The 26,462-nt window shown below is 41.9% G+C and overlaps 1 protein-coding gene across 2 annotated transcripts in view; it reads right to left on the reverse strand.

Annotated features, from left to right (window-relative positions):
- Positions 1 to 1,586: 1,586 nt before the first annotated feature.
- The window catches only part of trps1 (trichorhinophalangeal syndrome I), a 309,210-nt gene continuing 284,334 nt past the window's right edge, over positions 1,587 to 26,462 (reverse strand). The window contains exons 6-7 of one of the 2 annotated variants that reach the window (XM_063066170.1): positions 12,542 to 12,664; positions 1,587 to 4,158 (exon numbers count right to left, since the gene is read on the reverse strand). In XM_063066170.1, the coding sequence (XP_062922240.1) occupies positions 3,109 to 4,158; positions 12,542 to 12,664 (1,173 nt within the window). In that variant the 3' untranslated portion in view covers positions 1,587 to 3,108. The remainder of the gene's footprint in view (positions 4,159 to 12,541; positions 12,665 to 26,462) is intronic. The other variant, XM_063066178.1, reaches the window with a different exon arrangement.

Genomic DNA, 26,462 nt, shown 5'->3' on the forward strand with positions numbered 1-26,462 from the left:
TAGGATCACCCATGCCAAACAGGTCAAAGGGTAGAGGTCAGACTAAGAGTGGTCCACCAGACCTCCAGGTTCAGGGGTTTAGCTCAGGGCTAACAATCCTGAGTGGTCAAACAAAATTGTTACAGGAACAGCAATGAAGAATCCTTCTATATCTGTGTGCGATGGGGCTGAGTCTCCACCTGGGACTTGTATGCCTGACGGCAGTGAAAACCAAGAGGAAGCCACTAACATGACGAAGGAAGCACTGAACACCGACAGAGGTGGAGGACCTTCATTGCTGACCTAAACGCCAGCGGTGTGATGGGCAGTAAGGAACTTAAGGGCCAATAGTACTTCACAATTAGTAAAATAACTGACCAATAGTAAGTGTTATCTTTATAAGCATCCTTATCTTGTCTCTGTATGCCAGATAAGTCCGGTCCCCTGTTGTGCAAAAGGAAGCTATGCTCCTCAGAGACCTGTCTTAGGTTGATTGGACACGATCTGCAAACTATCCATCCCTGCACATTACCTCAATCCCTGTCTTGCTGCAACGTCCACAGGAGAACCTAGAGTAGGAGTTCCCAATCTGCAATCCATGCACCCATCAGTTAATACTAAGGCTCCATAGCACAAAAAAGGTTGAGAACGCCAGACCTAGAGGAAAATCCACTGAGGTCACAGAGGAAACATGTAAACTCCTCACAGACAGTACCAAAGCTCAGAACTGACCCGTTCACTGCAGCTGTATTCATTCCGCTGAATACCATTCCAAAATGATTTAACAAAGGATATCTGCCAAGATTCCACCATCTCGTAAAACCTAATTTTTTCAGGGCTGTATATTAGGGAAATGAATCACTTTTTTTAATACAGTCATTTGCAACTGTGCTCATGAGATTTGATCTTAAAACACACACACAAAATGCTGGAGGAACTCAGCAGATCAAGCAGCATCTATGAAGTGGAATAAACAATGTTCCAGGCCAAGACTCTTCATCACGATGGATTTTCAGTATCTGTAGAATCTCTTGTGTTTATAATCTATTCTTTAGCTTATTTGCATATTGCTTACTGCATGAAAGATGCAAAAGAGCTCTCAAAATTTCTGGAGCAACACACACAAAATGCAGGAGGAACTCAGCAGGTCAGGCAGCATCTATGGTGATGAACAAAACTTTCCCAAAGTTTCTGTTTTAGTTTTCCATTTCCTCTGAAAACAGGCAAATTTTATACAAATTGTGCCATTACAGAACAGACAAATAGGTGATAAAGTCCTTTGGTGCTCAAACGGTTTCATCTTTGTAATGTTTAACTTGTGAAGCAATTGTAAAAATTGTTGCTTAATATACTTATTAACTGTACAAACACTGCAGCATCAAACAGTCAATTTGCCAAAAAAAAAATCTCATGGACAAACATGTCAGGGGAAGTCTTGGGAACCTGTGAGCAGCAGTTTTCTTGGTTGCTTAGCTACTCTGTGACAAAGAGCCTGTTTAACCCCTGGAACATCTGCTTACTATCAGCATCTGTCAACAGCATTCTCCTCCAGGCAGTGATAATGGTGACGATTGTAGATTCTGTTGTAATCGGCTCAGCTGTGATTGCACTAATGAGACTCTCGAAAAGCAACTGATCTGTTGCCGCACAACCTTTGGTGGTTATATATCAGGATGTGTTGAATTTCACTTAGAGGTTTTGAAGAATAACCAGCTTCAAATGGAAAATACTGACGGTGGAAAATAATAAGTTTGGGCCTCCTGGCATCAGTGGATTTCCAAATGCACCAACAGCTACTACAGTTCTTCAGGGTTAAGAAAGTGCTTGTTAAATTAATAGTGTATTAACTACTGTTGCACTGAGAAACTGGGTGTTTGTTGCAGCTTGTAGTCTGAGCATCAAAAGCTCATCTATAACACACATTTCAGTCTAAGAGAGTTACAACTACTAAAACACACCCAGGTTTTCCCTCAATAATTGCGTATACTTACGTTTCTGTGTATATGAGTTTACTATTTATTGATGGAATTCAAAAAAAATTTTGTGTATCCAAATTCAGAAACACAATTCACAAAGGGCCCAAAAATAGATTGTCACTGTATCAGAAAACTTCACTTAATACTTTTGGTAAAACTTTATTATTCAAGTTTAGATGTAAATGACCTCATTTCTGTCTGAAATAGCTTTCATGGAAGATACAGAAAGAATGTGTAGGTGTGATTTTAAAAAAAAACATCACAAAATTACATGCATGATGAAAGTTGGGAACAGGTCCCGGTTGTTTTCAAGTCAGAGGCAATGGTTCCTTTTGCTTCCTTCAGATCTGGATCATTTATTTACTGGGAGGCATAATCGAATAATATTGTCAGATTTGAAAAGCTAAAGAAAATTGTAAAAGCTATGATCTATTTCCAGACTTCTAAAATTAGTTTAATGCTTTGTAAGCTCTTGGAAACACTGCCCCTGTACTGAAGCAAGACTGTATTTCATTATAAGACTGATGTATGATGCAATGGAAAAAAAAATAAACAAAACCAACAGAAGATAGCGAATCCAACATTATTTGATAAGAACCATCAAATTCCAAAGTGTTTCACTTGAAACATAATATTGAAAAGCAATTAACAAATGTGCATATAGTCTTTTCAAGCTTAACAATATGAATTAAGAGCCTTGATAGATAACACAAAGTACATTAATATTAATTAAGTGGAATGCATAGTGCTACCCTCTTTTTTTTCCCCCTATTTAAGCATGAAAATACGTCCATCTACTTTTCATCCATACATTGCATTCGCAGCAACCATATTTATTTCATGATGGTATTCGGGGCTACTATGTGAAAGAGAAAAAAAAAATTCTAATGAAATTGAAATAGGTGCTTCATTTCTTCTTTTGCTACATCTGCACATGTAAACAGCTAGAAAAGAATCAGTATTCTGACTCTAAAGCATAATGCAATATTTTTGTTGCATACTTTATAGAAAAAAATTATACAATGCGTCAGGCACCATCATTTTCAAATGTTTAACATTTACTCTTTTTTAGAAAAATAATATTCTGATTGTTCTCCCAAATTCTAAAATGCAACATGTACTCGTTGTGTTACAGTACTAAAAGTTCTATTCCTCAGGTTTGCAACTTTTTATCCGATTGCACATTTCGATGCAGGCCCCTCTGAATGTGCGTCATGAAGTCATACTTGTCCGTACAGAAATGCTGGCATAGGCTGCACTGGAAAGGCCCACCTTCCCCGTGGCAGCTCATATGCAAAGCGTACATCACCTCATCCATAAAGAGAATGCTGCAATGAACGCACTTTGTCAGTGATTCGTCTTGAGTGCCTCGGTCAACTTTGTCCGGCGTTTTTACCGCATTTTCTTCACTCTCCTCCGCGGCGGTCACCGGTGCGTTGACCTTGTCCTTCGCGGCGCCATTTGCAGCTGGTCCTGATCTGGAATGCTTCGTGGCCAGATCCAGAGGAATGTCATTATCGGATCCAAGGGACGAGAAAGTTGGAGGCAGGTTAAAGGCAGGATAAGGCACAAAGTTTTGGCAAGGATTTGATAGTCCAGGCATATGGTAGTGTTGGTTCCCAGTGACTGATAGTTTATATTTACTCCAGAACCTCAGCCAATCAGCTTCATTTTGCAAATCACTATGCACAAATTGAAAGCCAAACAGGGGATACTGGTACTTTTCAATAGGGCTACCTGGAGGTGAGTAATTTGGGTGCTTGGTAGGTCTAAGGTATTTTTCAATCGGACTCCCACGTTCTGAACCGCCCTTCCCTTCTGATACCGGCAAACAATTTCCTGGGTCAACACTGCTTTCCTGAGGGCTCTTGACTGGAATATGAAGAGGCTGCATTCTTCTGTGAAGGTCTACCACCTGGCCAACCACCAGTGCAGGCTGGCCCTGGTGTGGCTTACCCACGGAACCGTACAGATCAAGCTTGCTCAGGTTGGATGGCTGCTGCTCCCGCTGCTGGCTGTCGGAAGGGTGCTCCTCTACTTTCCGCTCGACCGAGCTGTCGCTTGCTTGCTCGTCATTGCTTACTCTCTGCTGCTTGTTCACCTGCTCCGTCTGCAGCACCTCAGGGTTAAGCCGCTTTCTGGTCCGCCTTCGAATGATCTGCTCCCCATTACTTTGCTTTATAATATTTAAAGGCCTTGGAGTCTAGAAAACAGAAAAAAAACAGATCTTACCCTTATGTTTTCACGACTAGTGCTATTTTTTCTTAAATTGTGACCTGTGAGAGGGTAATAAAAAGGTTAACATATAAAAAGCTTTTAAAAGATTATAAAGAAAGATTGGATTCATTTGTCATGTGACCATTGAATCATGTAGTGAAATGCCTCATTTATGTCTAGTCAAAGCAGTGAGGACCTCCAGGTGAGGCGACACTTCACCTGTGAGTCGGCTGGGGTGATATACTGCATCCGGTGCTCCCGATGTGGCCTTCTATATATTGGCGAGACCCGACGCAGACTGGGAGATCGTTTCGCTGAACACCTACGCTCTGTCCGCCAGAGAAAGCAGGATCTCCCAGTGGCCACACATTTTAATTCCACATCCCATTCCCATTCTGATATGTCTATCCACGGCCTCCTCTACTGTAAAGATGAAGCCACACTCAGGTTGGAGGAACAACACCTTATATTCCGTCTGGGTAGCCTCCAACCTGATGGCATGAACATTGACTTCTCAAACTTCCGCTAATGCCCCACCTCCCTCTTGTACCCCATCTGTTATTTATTTATATACACGTATTCTTTCTCTCTCCTCTCCTTTTTCTCCCTCTGTCCCTCTCACTATACCCCTTGCCCATCCTCTGGGTGTCCCCCCCCCTTTCTTTCTCCCTGGGCCTCCTGTCCCATGATTCTCTCATATCCCTTTTGCCAATCACCTGTCCAGCTCTTGGCTCCATCCCTCCCCCTCCTGTCTTCTCCTAACATTTTGGATCTCCCCCTCGCCCTCCCACTTTCAAATCTCTTACTAGCTCTTCCTTCAGTTAGTCCTGACGGAGGGTCTCGGCCCGAAACATCGACTGTACCTCTTCCTGGAGATGCTGCCTGGCCTGCTGCGTTCACCAGCAACTTTGATGTGTGTTGCTAGGATTGTGCTGAACTTGTGTCACCATGCTTCCAGCACCGACATAGCAAGCTCCAAACCCACCAATGCTAACCGTATATCTTTAGAACGTGGGGGGAAACTGAAGCAAATCCACAATCATGGTGACATGGCAACAACGTAAAAAAAAAATTCCCAAGAGCTATCCAGCACACTATTAAGAAGCCCCAGATGGCTTTAGGCCTGGACTTACTGGAGTTTATTGATAGCTCTAGGTCTGTACTCACTGGAGATTGAAAAGATTTGGGGCCGGGGGGGGGGGGGCGGGGTGTACATGGGATCTCATTGAAACCTACCAAATATTGAAAGACCTAGATAAAATGGATGTACAGATGATGCTTGTAATAGTGGGAGAGTCTAGGAGCAGAGGGCACAGCCTCCGAATACAAGGATTTCCCTTTAGAACAGAGATGAGGAGGAATTTCTTCAGGCAGCGGGTGATGAATTTGTGGAATTCATTGCTACAGACGACTGTGGAGACCAATTCACCGGGTATATTTAAAGTGGAGGTTGATAGGTACTTAATTAGTAAGGGCTTCAGCGGTTATGGGGAGAGAAGACAGGGGAATGGGGTTGAGAGGGAAAATAAATCAGCCATGGTTGAATGGCAGACCAAATGGCCTAAATCTGCTCCAATGTCTTATGGTAATTGGTCATGATTACTGAATTCAGGGAGGCACTTAAGCATATTCAAACCCAAAACATGAGAATCAAACATCCATAATTGTTCCCCAAACATTATTATTTTGTACATCAAATATTAAAGATTTCCAAGAAAGAGGAATTCCTGGTGATGTTCAGTAGGTCAGCCAACAACTTGAGAGAGAGTGAGTGAATGCTTCAGTTGATGAGGTCATCGGCCTGAAAATTACAGGTGCACATCATCTCTCATCTCCTGTTTCTTCATTTCAGGTTTTCAGCAAGTGCAGGTTTCTCTGATTGGATTAAGGGTTTATACTTGCTCATCTGTTTAAAATAAAAACTGACTCACTGCCAGTTAAGTCGACATGTAAATGGATGGATTAGTGACAGTACATAAGGAATATAATGTCAGAACTAAAACTCCAATCTAATAGACTAGATTTTACGAATCTACAATTTAATTACCTGCTTTACTGAAGTGTGGTGGGGGGAGAAAGGGAATTTATTCTACATTTCTGAAGGTGCAGTAATTGAGACATATTTTAACTGAGTAAATTAGAATTGAGTTGCCTGTGTACTACAGCTGAGCCCCTGAAGGAGTCTTTTGACTACCCAGGAGTGACGTGACTGGGTTCCCAAGAGTGACCCTTATAGCTGCACGAGTACGCAGGTAGGTTAACGGAGGTCTTTTCTCTTGGCTTTGCACCAATGTTGCCTGTGGAGTTCAGACCATCACAGGCAAAGCCCTCCCCACCACTGAGCATTTTTACATGGGGAACTGCCACAAGAAAGCAACATCCTCTGTCGAGGACCCTTACCGTCCAGGCAATGCTCCTTTCTCGCTGCTGCCATCAGAAAGGAGGTATAGGAGCCTCAGATCCCTCAGCACCATGCTCAAGAACAGATATTACCAATCAACCACCAGGCTCCCAAACCGGTGTACATAACTTCATGTACCACGACTCTGAAACCTACGACTCATTTTCAAGGATCCTTTACAACTCAGATTGCCAGGAATGTATTATTTTAGTTCGTTTTATTTGCACTATTTGTCTTCTTTTGCACTAATTGTCTTTCAGTCTTTTATGTATTGTTTTTCATAAGTTCCATTGTATTCCTTAATTTTTTTCTGTAAATGGCTGCAAGAAAATGAATCTCAAGGTAATATAGGATGACATATACGCATGGAGAGTAAATTTACTTTGAATTTGAGGAGATTCAAGCCTTGTAATTTTGCATGGGCATGTCTTATAGGGAGAAGACGGGAGAATGGCGTTGAGGGAATTAATCAGCTATGATAGAACAGTGGAGATGTCTCAATGGGCCGAATGGCCCAATTTTTCTATGTCTTATGCTCTTATGATCTCAAACAAACAATGTGAAATGTAAAATATCCTGATGGAGGGCCTCGACCCGAAACGTCGACTGTTTACTCTTTTCCATAGATGCTGCCTGGCCTGCTGAGTTCCTCCAGCATTTTGTGTGCGTTGCTTGAAATGTAACCTTTCTGCACCATATTTTTGGCGCTCCTTGTCCTAACGTGCCATGGAGGTGGCAGTGGCTAGTGCAACACTGTCACAGCTCAGGGTATCAGGAGTTCAATTCCGGTGCCCTCTGTAAGAACGTTTGTATGCCGTTCCAGCGAAGGGCATGTGTTTCCTCGCACAGTCCAATGATGTGCCGTCAATAGGTTAACTGGTCACGGTAAATTGTCCCATGATTAGGCTGGGATTCAATTCAAAGTTCAAAGCAAACTTATTATCAAAGTACATATATGTCACTATATACAACCCTAAGATTCATTTACTTTTGGGCATACTCAATAAATCTACAGAATATTAACTACTGCACAATCAATGAAAGACTGCCCAACTGGGGCGTTCAACTGCACTGCAGAAAACAACAAACCGTGCAAATAAAAAACAAAAGAGTCCATCGGCTGTAGGAACAATTTGATGATTGGACTAGTGAAGCTCAGTGAAGTTATCTCTGTTGGGTTGCTGGGCAGCATGGCTTGGTGGGCCAGTAGGGCCTGCTCCACACTGTTATCATGAGATAAAAACTTTAAAAAATAAAATATTTCAAGCTACCTCAGAGATGGCTTATAGAAAGGAATTTTACCTTGGCTGAGCAACATGTAATGGAATGCTTCCGGAACAGATGTAAGCAATTTGTCACAAAATGGAAATGTGCTTCCTTCCTCCTCCTCAGTAGAGTAGAGCAGAGCAAATGTGTGGTATTGTTCCACTCCTATCAGTTGAGGATGTTTCTGAGGGATTAGCAGGCTAATTTTAATTGTGTTTTCTTCATAATTGTTAAACATTTAGTGATTGTTTATGAGATAATACTGTAACCTTTGTCCTTGTGTTTAACTAAAGAATTACAGAAGAGGGAATTTTATCAAACACAAGGATAGAGATCACTGTGCAAGCATTTTGCTGAAATGGAAATGCTGCAGCAAATGCCACAAAGAATAGGTATGGAACATGGAGTGCTTCACTGTAAGCACGCGAGATTCTCCGATGCTGGAAATCGTGAGGAACACACACAAAATGCTGGAGGAACTCAGCAAGTCAGGCAGCATCTATGGAGGGGGATAAACAGTCGACATTTTGGGCTGGACCCTTCATCAGGATTGCAAAGGAATGAGGAAGAAGCCAGAATACTATTTAACAATTTATTTATTTTTGCATAATTTGCTTTCTTTTGCACATCGATTGTTTGTCAGTCTTGGTTTATGTATAGTTTTCATAAATTCTATTGTATTTCATTACTTTCCTGTAAACACCTGCAAGAAAATGAATCTCAAGGTAGCATATGGTGACATGTATGTACTTTGATAGTAAATTTACTTTGACTTTTGTCTTTGAATAAGAAGGTAGAGGAGGGATGGAGTACAAGCTGGCATGTGACAGGTGAGTGAGAAGATGAATGGGTGGGGGAGGTCGAATGAAGAAGCTGGGAGATGATAGATGGAAAAGGAGAAGGGCTGAGGAGGAGGTAATCTGGTAGGACAGGACAGTGGAACGTGGTGGAAAGGGAGGATAGCAGAGGGAGGTTGATGGGCAGATTAGGAGAAGTGAAGTGTTTTTGCGTTCCTCTTTCCAACAGAATACATCTTCCCACTGATAGTAATGGCAACTAGATCTGCAACTCCTAAAAATGACCCAAAGGAGAGGAAAAAACACAAAATGAATTAACAACAAGACTAGGGTACATATGGAATGGGTCAGTGGGGAATCAGTCAAGAGTTCTATGCGTTTTTTTTCTGTGCTTATGTATGATGCGTGTGTGTCTATATATACACACCAACACTACACAGTAGAAATGTTGCCCCAGATCTTTGTATCATTAATAAAGCACTTTGTTCATTTATTAGACATTGTCCAGTAGCTTAATGAGGAAATTGAAAAGGTCCTGCTACAATGTGAAAGAGAACACACTGAAAATATAAATCCCAATGGTGTTTCCATCTGTTTGCTTATTGTGCTTGCAATACTGATTAAGAAAAAAAAGTTAAACAAATATGTACTGTCAATTAGAAGCAATTTTCTTTAATGATTTGGAACGCCCCAATGTTTGATTTTTCAAAGAACTTTGTGGGCTGAAAACAAAACAAAAATATTTCATATTATACGATTTGAAATAGATATTACAATATAAGTACCCATTCAAATTTTTCAAATAAAATTTGTAAATAGGCATCAATTGTGATATTTAAAAACGCAAGCAAGAGGAATTCTGCAGGTGCTGAAAATTCAAGCAACACACATCAAAGTTGCTGGTGAATGCAGCAGGCTAGGCAGAATCTCTAGGAAGAGGTACAGTCGACGTTTCAGGCCGAGACCCTTCGTCAGGACGCCTGAAACATTCACTGTACCTCTTCCTAGAGATGCTGCCTGGCCTGCTGCATTTTCCAGCAACTTTGATGTGTGTTGCACCAATTGTGATATAATTGCACCATCAGGCCTCAATATTTCCAATTAAGGAGAAATAAATTCAGCACATTCTACACTCAGTTGTCACTCTATTTGGTACACCTGCTCATTAATGCAAATATCTAATCAGCCAATCACGTGGCAGCAACTCGATGCATAAAAACACACAGACATGGTCAAGAGATTCAGTGGTTGTTCAGACCAAACATCAAAATGGGAACAAAATGTGATCTAAGTGACTTTGACGATGGAATGATTATTGGTACTAGACAGGGTGGTTTGAGTATCTCAGAAACTGCTGATCTCCTGGGATTTTCACACACAGCAGTCTCTAGAGTTTACAGAGAATGGTATGAAAAAGTAAACAAAATATCTAGAGAGTGGCGGTTCCGTGGGGCAAAAATGCCTTGTTGATGAGAGAGGGCAGAAGAGAATGGCTGGACTGATTAGAGCTGACAGGAAGGCAACAGTAATTCAAATAATCACATTTTACAACAGTGGTGTGCATCTCTGAATGCACAACATGTCGAACCTTGACGTGGATGGTCTACAGAAGAAGCGCATGAGCATACAGTGAGTGGACACTATATTAGGTATAGGAGGTACCCAATGAAGTAGTCACTGAGTGTAAACAGGACACTTCTCATAAAAGGTGGAAAATAGCTGAGATAATGTGTCAACTCGGTTCATGGAGGCACAGAGACTGAAATAATTGGAGACCCCCCCCCCCCGGCCTCCCATGACAATGGCAATGGGGAGAAACTGAATGTCCACTACTCATCATCCAAAATTTGGCCTGTCAGGACGCATCACAGCTCGGTGTGGCAACTGCTCTGCATATGACCCTAAGAAACTGCAGAGAGCTGTGGAACATATCTCTGTGCATCACAGGAACCAGTCTCCCCTTTCTGTACCATCTATACTTCTCACTGCCTCCGTAAAGAAGCCAGCATAATCAAAGGCCTGGCCTAAACTGGACATTCTCTTCTCTCCCTGCTCCCATCAGGCAAAAGATACAGAAGCCTGTAAGTATGTATCACCAGGCTTGAGGGCTGCTTCTATCCCTCTGAGAGAGGGAAGCAAAACAAGGCTGGGACAGGAGTTTGCTAACAGACTGTGCCATTTATAATATCTACAAGTATACATAATTTCATCGAATCTATGACAGGATGACATGCAGGTTTCTGGTCAAGATGGTGCTGAGCTGTGAGGTTGTGGCTCAGCAATAGCTTCTTCAGGTTTGTAGGGATGGTTTTGGGAGCAGAGATAGGAGTAAGGGGTCAGTTAGGATTGAGGGACAGAGATGAGGGGGAATGAAGAGATCAGGCTGCAGTCTAGGGCTTGGTTCTGTACTCGAAGGCCAGCAACATGGACCTGAGGCAAATGGCTTCTGTGGGTTTTCGCCTGTCCTAGGTTGGTGGTTCCCAGGATCAAATATCCATGTGAGCAGAGGCTTGAGGGCTGGTGAGTTGGCAAACCTAGAGTTGGACATCTAGGGTTTACTATCCCTAGTATCTATCCACGCACAATACTGAAGATTGACTGGAAGTCTGGAAGATGAAAGCCAACTGGACATTGGAAGCCTGTCCTGGAGTTGGAGGACTATCTGCGTGCGTGTGCGCGCGCGTAGGGGCCAGTGGGAATGAGGAAAGGTGTTTGTTTTGCTGTTGTTGCTTGTTGTGTTCTGATTTATTGTGTTTTGTGTTGTTCTGCTGAACATTGTGGCCATGGTATGTTGGTGCCGGAATCCGCAGTGACACTTGCCGGCTGCCCCCAGCACATCCTTAAGGCCATGCTGCTTTTTAATACAAATGAAGCATTTCACCGTGTGCTTCAATGTACATATGGCAAGTAAATGAATCTGAATCTGAGGGCAAGCAAAGCAAACTCGCTGATCTTGGCCATAACAGACATATGCAAACGCATTACATACAAACTCTTTGGGCATTTGTTGGTTATAGGATTGAATCATCACAGAGAAGCTCAACTCTTTGCACATCCACAAGTCGTAGTGACGATACACTGTGATGCATACATCATTAAATGTGTTTAAAAGGTAATAGCCTCCAACAGCACCAGGGCCACGGTTCCATGGTTTGAGGTGTCAGAGTTCAGAGTTCAATTCAGAGTTTCTGCGTCCTCCTCACGGAATGCGTGGGGTTTCCCTGGGTGCTCTGGTTTCCTCCCACAGTCCAAAGATGTACTGGGTAGGTTAATTGGTCATTATAAATTGTATTTATTTATTTATTGAACTACAGAAAAATAGGCCTTTCCAGCCCTTCGTCTGTGCTGCCCAGCAATCCCCCGAATGGGTTAGGGTTAAATCGGGATTATCAGGGGTCGCTGGGGCGGCACTGCTTGAAGGCTTACTCCACGCTGTATTGCTAAATAAACATAAAATATAAAATATAAAATATTAAGTGTCCAAAGGTGTGATTTATCATTTCCCTGTTCCAACAATCTTTTCATTCTAATTAATTAAAGGCAGCAAGATAGCACACATGCGAGGTTATCTATGTCAAAAACATACCAGACATACTCAAACATACAAGCAGACACTACTCTATCAGTTTTAAGTGCTGTATCTGACTTTAAAGGAAATTAATTGCAAGTGAAGCACTGGATCTGAATGATCGGAGCCATAAGTCCATAAGACATAGGAGAAGAATTAGGCCGTTTAGTTCAGTGAGGCCGGTCCAACATTCCACCATGGCCAATTTATTATCCCTCTCAACCCCATTCCTCTGCCTTCTCCCCATAACCTTTGACACCCTTATAAAGGAACCCTGTCATTCTGGCCAATATTCACAACATTTTGGTGAACAAGAAAGAGGGAAGATCCTTCCTACCGAATGCAGTTTCTGATACAGGCCGCAGGCATTGCAGACATATCCACCATTTGCATTCTTTCGCCACAGAGATGTCTTGGTCGTTAGGCAGTTGGCACAGAAGACTCCTGAGCCTCTTCGTCTCTGAAATGGCAAAAGGTCAAAACTTTATCATGTGATCTGAAAAGTTAGTGTAAACCAACACAAAAACTTTGTCTCCAACTAGGCAGAAATATTTAAGAAAACAAATTACTCCAGATAAAGTCAGTTTTAACGATAAATAATCACAATAATTGAAAACTATTACAATAAAGCAGTGATAAATCAAGCATAGAAAACAAGTAAAGTCATTGTTAGGGCAATATATGAAATCTTATGAAGATGATGGCATTAATTTACTACATGTTATGAAACTAATTTTGAATTAATGGCCCTCCATCAAAATAGGAGAAAAGGGATTTCAGCCAAAGGGAACATACACAGATGGCAGGAAAATACTTTATTTCCTATTATTTCAATTATCTGTCAGACCTCTAATAATTGAATGCTCCAAGAGCTCTCCTACACTTCAAACATAAAGGTTACAAATGAAATTGGGAGCTTGAATGAAGCTTTCAAATGTTAGTAGCAAGTAGGGAGTAATTCCTGAATGTTGTTAACATAATTCCTGGAGTTTCATCCAACTTAAGCTTACTCAGTGACTGTTCTGTGGGCATCTACGAATGAGCACAAACCCTATTGGTTGAATATCCATTTTCAACTTTGACCTTCTGTTTCATCAAGATTGAATCCTATTGATCATCGTACACAGATGGGTTGCTGGGCAACACGGCACATTGCGCCGGAAGGGCCTGTTCCACGCTGTAACGTTAATCAATTAAGTAAATAAATACAGGGGCAAGCCCCAAAACTAACTCTCTGCCATTCAAGAAACAAAGGAGGCACACAGTTTGAGCAGTATTGAGGTCTGCGGGAAGGGAAGATTGAAGTCAGCAACTTTAAGTAATTCAACAATTTTGATCAAAGATGGGTTCGTGTTAACCGACAAGAGAAGATCTGCAGATGCTGGAAAACAAAACAATACATACAAAATACTGGAGAAGCTCAGAAGGCCAGGCCCTTTGGCCGATGATATTGCGCCAATCCTTTAACCTACTTCAAGATCAATCTAAGACTTCCGTTCCACAGAGTCCTCCCTTTTTCTTTCATCCATGTCCCTATGTAAGCATCTTGTAAATGTCCCTAACGTATCTGACTCCCACACCACCCCAGAAGGGGGTTCCACTCTCTGTGTAAAAAGTTACATCTGACATCCCGCCTATACTTTCCAGCCAATTCCTTAAAGTTATGTCCCTTTGTATTAGCTATTTCCACCCTGGGAAGAAGCCCCTGTATGTGCCTCTTAAAATCTTTTCACCTCTATAACTTAACCTTATCCATAGCATTGAATTGTCTGCCTGGTGATGGTGATTGGTGAACTTTATTGCATCAATGATGTCAACTGTGATTGGCACAAAGAGTAGAAATATTTTATTAACTTATAGCAGAGGCATTGGTGCTCAGAGTTCAATTCTGACGCCGTCGGCAAGGATTTTGCACATTTCTCCTTATGACCGCGTGGCACCTCCAACTGTCCAAAGACATACCGACTAGTGGATTAATTGGTCATTGTGAATGGTCCCATGATTAGGTTTGGTTGACATAGGTAGGTTGCTGGATGGTGCAACTTGTTGAGCTGGAAGGACTAGCTCCGCAGTGTATCACTAAATAATAAATCTTTTGTATCACATTTTCCACAACAAAACTAGCTAGAAGAACAAATAGTCATAGTCATACTTTATTGATCCTGAGGGGAACTGATTTTCATTACAGTTGCCCCAACCAAGTATAGAGTATAAATATATCAATATAAAACCATAAATAATTAAATAGTAATATGTAAGTTATGCCAGGAAATAAGTCCAGGACCAGCCTATTGGCTCAGGGTGTCTGACCCTCCAAGGGAGGAGTTGTAAAGTTTGATGGCCACAGGCAGGAATGACTTCCTATGACGCTCTGTGTTGCATCTCGGTGGAATGAGTCTCTGGCTGAATGTAGTCCTGTGCCCAAACCAGTACATTATGTAGTGGATGGGAGACATTGTCCAAGATGGCATGCAACTTGGACAGCATCCAAGGTTAATATAAATATTAACACTGAAATCTAAAGCACATCTCCGTTCACCTCCTGTATATATGCTTCATTCCCTAGGCAAATCTTTTAAGATATATATATAAAAAATACCGGCATTATTTACCTTTCTTCTTTCTTTGTGAGTGGAATTGGTAGACAGATATGAACTTCAGTGAAAGTCCATTATAACATAGTTAAGCAGAAACCAAACAGTGTTGTAGATTAAGACAGGCACTAAAAATGCACAAGTACAAAGCAGCCACATCACAAAGGTTCAATACTACTGCGTTTGTAGTTCTTCAGTGCTGCGAATTCTGAATGGTGAGAGTCACGTTGGTGGAAGCTGGGCTGGATCAGTTTAGACCTCGGGTTATGTAACCGACTCCACAAAACAGGAACAGATTTTTTCTTTATTTAAACATGTATACAAATCTTCAGAAGAATAGCTAAGGATTGCAATCTTTTAGACTTCTTTAATAGATATTAGTTAATAATCTCTCAAAAATATAAACCTTACAATTTAAAAATTTTAGATGACTTTCTTAACAAACAGAATGTCCACCAAAAATAGCCAAAGAAAATACAATTCTAATAATTGCATTCTGGTGTATTCAAAGTGGAAGGCTTTTGTAGGGATATTTCTGTCTTCAAGACTCAAGCAGTTTCTTGGAACAAAAAAAGCACTTGATTCATCTAGCGATTCACAATGTATTATAGAGAAAATCTGGTGAGCAGCCAGATCCCTATTGAGTAATTTTTCCATCCAGATGCAAGTGCCATTGAAGGACTCGTCAGCTAAACTAATTACAATCTTGCATTTGCTGATGCTTGTTCACTCCACCATTCAACAATGTCCATTAATCACTGATACAAGGAAAATGAGCGTGGCCAAAAGCCATGAGTACGGTAGACTGCACAGCCATAAAACAAGAAATGACTGCAATAATTTAACATGACTCAAGAAATATTTTCAGTTAGCAATAAACAGCTGAAAAGTTGGTCTCACAATTCCCCTTTCAGAACAAGAATGCAGCTCACAATTCCCACCTCATTCTTCCAGCCTCTCCCTCCATCACTGTGATGGTTTGTCCACCATTAGTTACTCAAGCTAGCAATGAAAAGGCAAGGATTTTGCCAGCATTAATTGTACAATATAACTGGATTCTCAGTGTATTTTGCTTTAATCCTTAAATAGAAAAAGCACTGGTTCTAGTTTCCAGCTTGATAATTTTTAATCCGACCAATAATTGGTGGAACCAAAGTTTTAGGAACAGTTTTTTCCTCTGTCATCAGATTTCTGAATGGATAATGAACTAACCCATGAACACTACCTCACTATTTCCTTTCCTCCCACTTTGCACCACTCATTTAACTTCTTCTACAACTCATTGGAACACATCACGACCTGTACATTTCAGCCCAATTAAGTGGCTTCCCCAATCAGCCGAAGTTACATAGAAATAGTTAAAAAGGTATAAATAAGACAAATTGAGTAACAAATTAGGTATTATACAGAACAAATACCAATAGTACTACAGTACAATAAACCTGTGCATTAGTTCCTAATAGTTATCAATGGAGGACTTCATCCACTACATGCTATGAACACAGTCAGTGCAGACACCTAGTGCAGATAATGATTACCTTCTTACCATCTTATTGATGATTACATCCTCCAAATCTTCATTTTCATTGTAACATTCAAGATGTTACCTTCAAATTCTTCATGGTGTCTAACTTGCTAAATTAGCAAACTCGTTTCATTTTCATTCCCGGCCATCTCTGGCATCTCCAAGCCAAAATGCTTGAATCCGTCTTACTGCTAAAAAAAAATCACTGTCCTTTCAACATAAACACATGCAACTAACGCTATTCAAAAACTGCTCTGAGCACAGTGTAGCATCTAATGGCCACACAAGTGCACGTGACTGATACTAGTTAGAATCTGTTTGGCAACATATCCTGCCCCAATAAATAGGCACGGTGTCCCAAATGAGCAAAGGGAATCCCAGCAATTTCTCAATCAGTCTTTTGTTCTTTAAGGAGTTGTCCCAAATGAGCAGCTGCTCCAATTACCCAATGGCCCAATTAGCAGGAATCCAATATATATATTTCTTGTTGTAATTTATAGTTAAAAAAAAAATGTGTTGCACTATACTGCAGAGTGGAGATACGTATCTACCAAAGGAGGGGTAAGGTGCTCCTTGCCTCCGCTACCCCACAGGTCTCCTTAGGACAAGGTGTAGCACCTGCATAGCCTACCCCACCCTGATCAGGGTCACGTGAAGCCATGGGAACAGGTGGTGGACGGTCATATGAGCAGCTGGTGCATATCACAAGTCCTGGTTATGCGACCACTGAAGCCAGGCAGACAATCTCTGAGGAGTACTGATAATGGCTAGGGTCACCCGTCTTGTAAAGACACTGCCCAGAAGAAGGCAATGGCAAACCACTTCTGCAGAAAAATTTGCCATGAGCAATCATGGTCATGGATAACGCCACGATCGCCCTCGCCATATGTCACGGCACATTATGATGATAACTGTACTGCTACTGCAAAACAACCAATTTCACAACATATGCCACTGATACTAAACCTTTGCTGTGATCATCAGAATTCTAATTCTGATGGTCAGAACAAAGTACATTTCCTCACGCTTTCAAATAGAAAAAGCACATTTCCTTGGCAGTGATGTGAAAGGTCATGCTCTCCCACTCTCCTCCTTCCTTTCTCTGAGTTACAACAAAATCAATAGAGAGCAAGCAGCCAAAACAAAACTAGCATATCACAAGCAACAATAATAGCTGTTTTGCGATTACTTGCTGAAACGTATTTAGAATCGGGGGGAATTAACCTTTCATGATGTCTGTAATGTATAATGATCATCAAACAGGTTATGTCATGCAGAAGCTATTTAAATTATTCCATTGTGCGAAGTGCTGTTCACAATCACCAGTGCTGTGGAACAACTCAAAGGAAGTAATTTTTAGTGCTTACGGTAATAATATTGTGATATTATTCACAATGTCAAAAGGGAAAACAGAGCCTTTTTAGATTTGTGAAGATAATCTAACAGTCTTGGCAGTATGGACCCAAACTTCCCTTGAGTTTTTTTTTGAACAAAACTACCAGATTTCGATTCAACAGAACAGCTTTGTGTTACTTCCATCCCACACAATGTTCAGCAGTGGAGGGAAAAATGCCATCGTTTCCAATCACACAGCAGCAAGGGTCTCGAGAGTAATTAAACTGGCTGGTGAGGTAATAGGCTGTCCCCATCAAATACCTCACGTATGCGACTTCCTGTTCAATTACCGACTTGTCTACATTGCCATCTGCAAAAGCTGATACATATGTTGCTCTGCCAGTTTCTGCGTTTTACACTTTCATTAGCTGGCTGCAGCTGCTGCAGAAGAAAGCTTCGATTGTCTTTACTTTTCCCCAGCAAAAGCCCATTTTATTCATCACCAGGCACATCGTTTCAAGGTGCCGCACTCTCCTTACTGCAGGGCAGGGCAATGGAATGGAATGGTATTCTGCTAAATCCAACCCTGCTGTTTTTCCAATGTTACTTATGTCTGGAAGAAGCAAAGTGGCATCCGGTGTCTGCTGTAGCCTAGCTTGTACCATGTCGTAACACCAGTAAAGTGTGACTCACCAACATCACATCCAAGGTGTTGGAATGACTCGTTCACTCTTTAAGTGTTCGCTACATGAGCTCCAATGTCTTCCTAATTTAAATGCCTTTCCCCCCCACAGAAGAAATTATTAAGACATATTGTAGTAAGTGGTGCAGAACATCTGGCTACAATATTGGGTATCATTTTTCAGCCATCAAGTCCTTTCACCTTGGAGTAGTTTGTGAATGGTTCACTCCTCTAATTTTTCTCCTTAAAGTGCATGTCTCTGCCTTATGAGTTGAGTTTGGCATGTTGAAATATTAATCCAATATCTTTAAGATATGAGCAGATGTCAGATTTCTTTTTGTCAAACTCCAACGTTCAGAATCCAGATGTTTAATGTCAATGTGGTAACAGGAGAATAGAAAACCTCCTTATAGGCAGCGAAGGGAATTTAACCTCAGTTGCTCGTGCTGTAATAGTATTATGCTAACCACTACTCAAGGTTGAATACTACGTACATTAAAAGCAAAATAAATCTATGAACACTGCACCTATGTAGGGTCAAAAGAAAGGGTTTGCTGTAAGAGTGCATCTTGTTAAATTTGTATTGTTTCAGGGCAGAATTTTGCAAATGCTGCGGTTCCAAACAGGCCAAACCCATGCTATGAAAGGGTTCACATTTGCAGATGTCCATAATTAGATTTTGTCCATTAGTCAATGTTCACAAAAATCACTCACCATATTAACCGTGCACATACAGCATTGTAATGAATGGTACTGATGAGAGCCAATTAACATGAACATCTACTTACTGCTCTTGACCTGCCTCGTTACCATGGTGCAGACGAATCAGGATGTCCAACGCTTACTGACTGGTTTTGATGGGCTTGAAGTAAGAGTGAATCTTACATTGTTTAATTGACTTTCATTGCACGAGTATCAATAGAAGCGATTCCGTGTCACTTTCCAAAGCAAATCTCTAAAGTGGCCTTCTGCAGTGAAAATGGCAGTTTGTGTTTCTCAGAGACAATGGGTCTGACTCCCGGGGGATGTTACAGTTAAGCAGTTTTTTCCCGCCTAAAATGGTTTTCGCGTGAATTTAATAATATTTCTGGGAGCTCGTTGGTACACACAAGTGTCATAATTCAGGGAGGGGTGTTTAGTAGCAACAGGTTACAAATATGTTAAATTGTGACCTACAGCTAAATCTGTTCTTAAGGTTGTTTTAGCCTAGGGTTAGCTGCCATTACCTCTGAAAAGCTCCAAACAGCATGCACGTTAAATAGCCTCTGACAACCAAGTCCAGCTCCTGGCCTTCATGCGTGGCTTCAGTACTAAGCCTGGCAGAACAGTTTCTACTGACAGGAGAAGGGGCAACGGTGGTTTACTGGTGCCTTAAAACCAACTGCTCTGGGCAGATAGGGCTTTTCAGCTGTGGTTGGCAGCTCATCTAGGAGAGATCTCAAACCTCTGTTGCCTTGCGGTTATACCAACTCATGGTGAAGGCTTCGGGATTAAACTCTGAGGGAAAAAGTCCAGAGCTGGAGTCCCTAAGGCAGTCCTATGTTGAGTTCAATGCTGACTGGCAGCTCCTGCGAGGCCGCTGGTGTCAGACTGTTATCAGTCACTGTCGTTCCTGTGGTTTCATGGAGAGGGGGCGTCTACAACAACAGAACCCTGACCAACACAGGGCCCCAAAACAGCAAAACTATATTAGAATTTAACTAACACACCTCAAAGTTGCTGGTTTACACAGCAGGCCAGGCAGCATCTCTAGGAAGAGGTACAGTCGATGTTTCAGGCCGAGACCCTTCGTCAGGACTCTAGAATTTAACTACTTGAATGAGAATCAGATCTATTGTCACTGAAATAATGTGTGGAATTTGTTAGGTGGTATCAGAATAGTGCAAGACAAAAATTCCTTAAATATATAAATATTGCAAAAAGAAGAATAAAGAGATAGCATTCATGGGGCAATTTACTTCAACCTGGGCATTTTGAGACAGTTACCAAAATATGATCATTCTATCGTGATCCAAGCAAGCTGCTGAACAACAGCTATGGACAAAACATTGCTGTGACCCATCTTGCGCTCCCTATCATAGGAATGCTTGGGTACAGAAAGAGGCTATTTCACTCACCGAGTACAATGCCCAAGGCTCTCTTGTACGCTTCTCTTTGCCTTGCAAGAAACTGGGTCAGCTCAGAGGTCTGGCTCCTCCTACGCTTTCGATCTAGCAGTTCATAAATGAAGGAGCTCCTTCACCCAAGTCTGTCTGTCTATACGTGTTGGGTCCAAGTATCAAAAAAATTGTAAATCTTCGGGCTCAGGTTGGATTCGGCCAGACTTATTTATAAATATATGCATTAAAGCTCAAACTTGAAATCTAGCCATCTGAAGCAGTGCCATCGGACCCAACAACATGCCTGGGTCAGGCACGCTCAAAGATCAGTGCATTTAAGTTCTTAGGCCTCAAATTAGGTTCAGTCTGTTCTTGGGCTGTATCTTACTTTTAAATCAGAATTAGCATCAGATTCATTATCACTGGCATGAGTCACGAAATGTGCTTTCTCGCTGTAGGGCAGCAGCAGAGCGCTGCGACCCTATTACAGCTCGGGGCGGAGTTTGGAGCTCGGAGGTCAATTCCGACGTCGTCTATAGAAGAGTTTGTATGTTCTCCCCGTGACTGTGTGGGTTTTCTCCGGGTGCTCCTGTTTCATCCCACAGTCCAAAGACAAACTGGTTAGTTGGCTAACTGGGTCATTGTAAATCATCCCGTGATTGGACTGGGCTTAAGCTTGAAGGGCCGGAAGGGCCTATTCCGTGGTGAGTCTCCAGAAAAATTGCAAAAAGTTACAATAAAAAAATTAATAGACAGTGTGAAAAGTGAATAATGACGTGGAGTTCATGGGCTGTTTAGAAATATGATGATAGAGGGAAAGAAACTATTCCTAAATCATTGAATGTATGTTTTTAGGACCCTGTCACTCCTCAATGATGGTAGTAACGAGAAGAAGGCATGTCTCAGGTGGTGAAGGATTCTGCCTTATTGAGGCACTGCCTCTTTGAGATGTCCTCAATGGTAGTGAGGGAGGCTTGTGCCTGTGATGTAGCTGGCTGAGTTTACAATCCTCTACAGCCTTGTATAATCCAGTGCAATGGAGCCTCCACACCAGGTAGTGATGCAACCAGTTGGAATACATCTGTAGAAATTGTATTGTGGGGCCTAATTTGGAGTACTGTGTGCGGTTTTGGTCATCTGCCTACAGGAAAGATGTAACTAAGATTAAAAGAGTTCACAGAAAAGTTTACAAGGATATTGCTGGGACTTGAGCCTTAGGGAAAACTTGAATAGGTCAGGACCTTATTTCTAGAACTTAGGGAGATTTGATAGAGTTATATAAAATTATACAATGTTGGGAAATGCATGGTCATGCACTTTGGTAGTAGAAATCAATGTGCAGACAGGGAGAAAATCCAAAAATCTGAGATGCAAAGGGACTTGGCGGTCCTTGTGCAGAACACCCTGAAGGTTAACTTGCAGGTTGAGTCAGTGGTGAGGAAGGCAAATGCAATGTTAGCATTCATTTCAAGAGGTCTAGAATACAAGAGCAAGGATCTGATGCTAAGGCTTTATAAGGCACTGGTGAGGCCTCACCTTGAGTATTGAGAACAGTTTTAGGCTCTTCATCTCAGAAAAAGAAATGCTGGCTTTGGGGAGGGTTCAGAGGAGGTCCACAAGGATGATTCCGGGAATGAAAGGGTTATCATATGAGGAATGTTTGATGGCTCTGGGTCTGTACTCACTGGAATTTAAAAGAATGAGGGGGAATCTCATTGAAAAGCCCACACAGAGTAGATATGGAAAAGATGTTTCCCATGGTGGGGGTATCTAGGACAAGAGGGCACAGCCTCAGGATAGAGGAGTGTCCATTTAAAACAGAGATGCAGGGAAATGTATTTAGCCAGAGGTTGGTGAATTTGTTGAATTTGTAGAATTTGTTACCACAGGCAGCTGTGGAGGCCAGGTCACTGGGAGAATTTAAGGCAGAGATTGATACGTTCTTCACTGGACACACCATCAAAGTTTATGGGGAGAAGGCTGGGAGTGGGGCTGAAGAGGGGGAAAAAAGGATCAGCCATTATTGAATACTGGAGCAGACCCGATAGTCCAAATGGCATAATTTTGCTCCTAAGCCTTATGATCTAAAATTATGAGGGGTATAGACAGAGTAAATGCAAGCAGGCTTTTTCCACTGAGGTTGGCTGAGACTATCACTGGTGGTCATGGATTAAGGATAAAGGGTGAAATTTTTAAGTTGAACATGAGGAGGCAGTTCGCAAGTGTTGGTGCTAACATAGCATTCCCACACCTTACTAATTCTAACCCAGATGCCTTTGAAATGTGGGAGGAAATTAGAGCACCTGGTGGAAACCCCACGTAGTCACGGGGGGGTGGGGGGACATGCAAGTTCTTTACAGAAAGTACTGGGAATTGAAACACAATCACCGACACTGTAAAGTGTTACGCTACTGTATTATTGAAGACCAATACCAAGGGGAACTTTCTCTACCAAAATATTTGAGTTCAAGCACTGGATTTCACAGTCAATGTTTTTGTCCTTCGTTTAAACCATAAAGGGAGTGATGGACAGAGAAATCAGCAACACATGGGCTACAGAGATTGTTTCCAGCACTAACAAAATTCACTGAAAAAACATCTATAATTACTGCGGCCACACTGCCATTTCCGGGATCACAGTGACAACTCGGAAAGTAAAAGAAAAGAATTCCTTCACATTAGTTAAAAAATATTACTGATTATGGATTCAATTTCAGCTTATAGAGAACTGATTTCTCCAAATATTCTTTGACAAATACAATAACTTCTCTGCTTCCAATTACAATTGCCAGTTCTGGTACTGAAGGAAGTTCCCAACCAATTATAGACAGGCATGCCAGAACAGTGCTACTATATAGAAACAAAAATATTTACAATACAATTGCATTAGCTTCATCCACTAACTTGTGATTAGATGTGTTCCATACAATTAAGCATGCATATGTTCTAACAAGGCATGAAATTAGAACATGTGTAATCCACGGGAATGTTTAGTAACGATGGGTTACACATGTTCCAATTTCATCCGTCTACAAACCATAAGGATAGTGAAATAGCAAAACTGACCTGAAAAAAAATGGTACATAGTCATACAGCCCTACAACCCATTTACAGCTTATTTATTGATTTAGAGATACAGCACGTAAACAGGCCCTTGTACAATCTCGTTATCTTGAGCAATGACAATAAAGTTATATTCTAGCCCTTGGCACCTGCACCACCCAATTACACCCATTTGACCAATTAACCTACTAACCCATTCGGTTTTGGACTGCCAGAGGAAAGCAGAGCACCTGGACCACTGGTACTGTAACAGAAAATCCTACAAAAAAGTACTGGGTACGGCCCAGTCCATCACGAGTAAAGCCCTCCCCACCATCGAGCACACCAACACGGAGAGCTGCTGCAGGAAAGTAGCATCCGTCATCATAGACCCCCCCCCCCACCCCCAAGACATGCTCTCTTCGCATTGCTGCTATCGGGAAGAAGGTACATGAGCCTCAGGACCCAAGTTCAGGAACAGGTAGTACCCAGACATCCCACCTCTCCCGGAAGTTCCGGGAGTCTCCTGCATATTAATAGTGGCTCCCTGATGCCCGCAAGTTATATACAATATCACGGAAATCAATTTTTTTGAGAGCGAGCGAGAGAAAGAAAGAGAGAGCGCGAGCAAGCGAGAAAGCGAGAGCGCGCGAGCGAGACAGAAAGCAAGCGAGAGTGCTTGAGAGCGTGAGCGAGAGCGCGCCATGGCAGAGTGTTCCAAAAAAATACATAAAACGTACATCATCCCAGACTACACTCAAGTGTACCCCTGCCTAACAGGGGTCAAAATAATGACAGTGTTGCTCACTGCACTGTTTGCAACAGTGACTTTTCTATTGCCCATGGTGAGTTAAGACTGTAAAGGACGTGTTGAGGTGAGTTTAGCAGGTGTCATTCATTCATTAGCATAGCTAACGTTATTTAAATTAGCTGGCCGGCTGCTAAGGAGCTACTCTATTGCAGACATCCCACCTCTCCCGGAAGTCTCCCGCAAATTGATGGTGCTACCTCCCTGAAGTGAGTTTTTGCAGGGTGGGATGTCTGGTAGTACCCCTCAACCATCAGGCTCTTGAACCAGAGGGGACAACTTCACTCGAACTATTTCCAGAACCTGTGGACTCACTTTCAAGGACTCCTCATCACGTTTTTGAAACACATTATTTATTTATTTATTTATTTATTATTTCCTTTTTTTCTTCTTTTGTATTTGCACAGTTAATTGTCTTTTGTACAATGGTTGTCTGTCTATCCTGTTGGGTGCACTCTTTCACTGACTCTAATACGTTCGTTTGTCTTTACCGTGAAAGCCCACAAGAAAACCAATCACAGGGTTGTATATGGTGACATCTATGTGCTTTGATGATAAATTTACTTTGCGCTTGTACTTGTAAAACAATGCACTAGCCAGTTTGCTACCATGCCGTATGCAGTTGCCTCCATTAATTCCATATCCCTCTCAGTCCTGTTCATTCAGGTTCCTATCCAGATGCCTCTCAAATGGTGTTACTGTTCCTGCATCTAACAGCTCATTTCAGATGTCAATTGCTGTTTGTGTGAAAACTTTACCCCTCAGATCCCCTTTAAACTCCTCTCCCTCTCACATGTCCTTAAGAGGTTGTTTCCTGTGATGATGGAGTCTTAGATCAGAGGACACAGCCTCAGAATAAAGGGACACCCACTCAGATGGAGATGAGCAGGAATTTCTTTAGCCAGAGGGTGGTGTATCTGTGAAATTTTAATGCCACAGGCAGAGCCAAGTCTTTATGTATATTTAAGACTGAGTTTGATAGATTTTTGATTAATCAGGGCATGAAGGGTTACAGGAAGCAGTCAGGAGATTGGGGCTGAGAGGGAATGGATCAGCCATGATGAAATGGCAAAGCAGACGATGGATAAATGGCTTAATTCTGCTCCTGTATTTGATAATCTCATGTTCTCTAGTACAGGCAATAGACATCGCCATCATGGGAAAAAATCCATGCCTGTCATAACTTTATACACTTCCATCATCTTACCTCTCAGGCACGTTTGGGCTGAGGAAAACAAACCCAGCCTACCCAATCACTCTTTATGATTTAAGGCCTGCAATCCAGGCAACATCCTGGCGAATCTTTCCTGTACCCATCTTGAGCTCAATCAAATCTCTCCCATAACGATTACTGCTACAATTTGCCACAGACATGACATCCGAGATGCAAAAGTGATGTTACATCATTGCTCATAGTATGAATCTCCCATGCAAACTGTCCAGGCATTGATTATGATACCAGGAATTTGCACATCTAGTTGATTACACCCCTTCAGCGTTACTCATTGACCAACAGGATAGTACCTAACCTGTTCCATTTAGTGTTAGACAATTATGGAATAATTAAATACAGAGGAAAGCCATTCAACCCATAGCTGCTGTTCGATCCAGTTAGTCCCATTTCCCAGCTCACTTCTTAGCAGCACACCACCCATTTTTTCCTCTTAACATAAGAGTGAACCCTCCAAAAGGACTCAACGTCATCATAGGGTTTGGAGGCTTGCGTACCTCATTGACCTGGAGAGCTATGTTGGCTGGAGTTAGGGCCTTGTGCTTTGGATCTTGACAGGGTCACCCATGCCGAACAGGTCAAAGGGTAGAGCGAAGACTAAGAGTGGTCCACTGGTCCTCCAGGTTTGGGGGTTCAGTTCAGGGCTAACAACCTTGACTGGTCAAAAAATAAATTGTGCGACTGAGGACCCTGAACCACACATGGAGCACAATAGAGAAGATGGTCAAGGACAGAGAGAGATTCATTACTCACTTAAACACCAGCGGTACAATGGGAAATAAACAATAGTGAGTGAACAATTACGTGCATAAAAGTGTTTTTTGTTTTCCAGCTAGGAGGCTATATTAGTACAAATGTTCTCTTCCAGACTTCAAAGGTACCACAATCTCAACCATGGGCCAGTGTGACCGGAAGTGGGAGGCCTGAATTTTTGAGTCTGCA

Source organism: Mobula hypostoma, chromosome 1 (assembly GCF_963921235.1).
Source record: "Mobula hypostoma chromosome 1, sMobHyp1.1, whole genome shotgun sequence".
Taxonomy (NCBI): Eukaryota; Metazoa; Chordata; class Chondrichthyes; order Myliobatiformes; family Myliobatidae; genus Mobula; species Mobula hypostoma.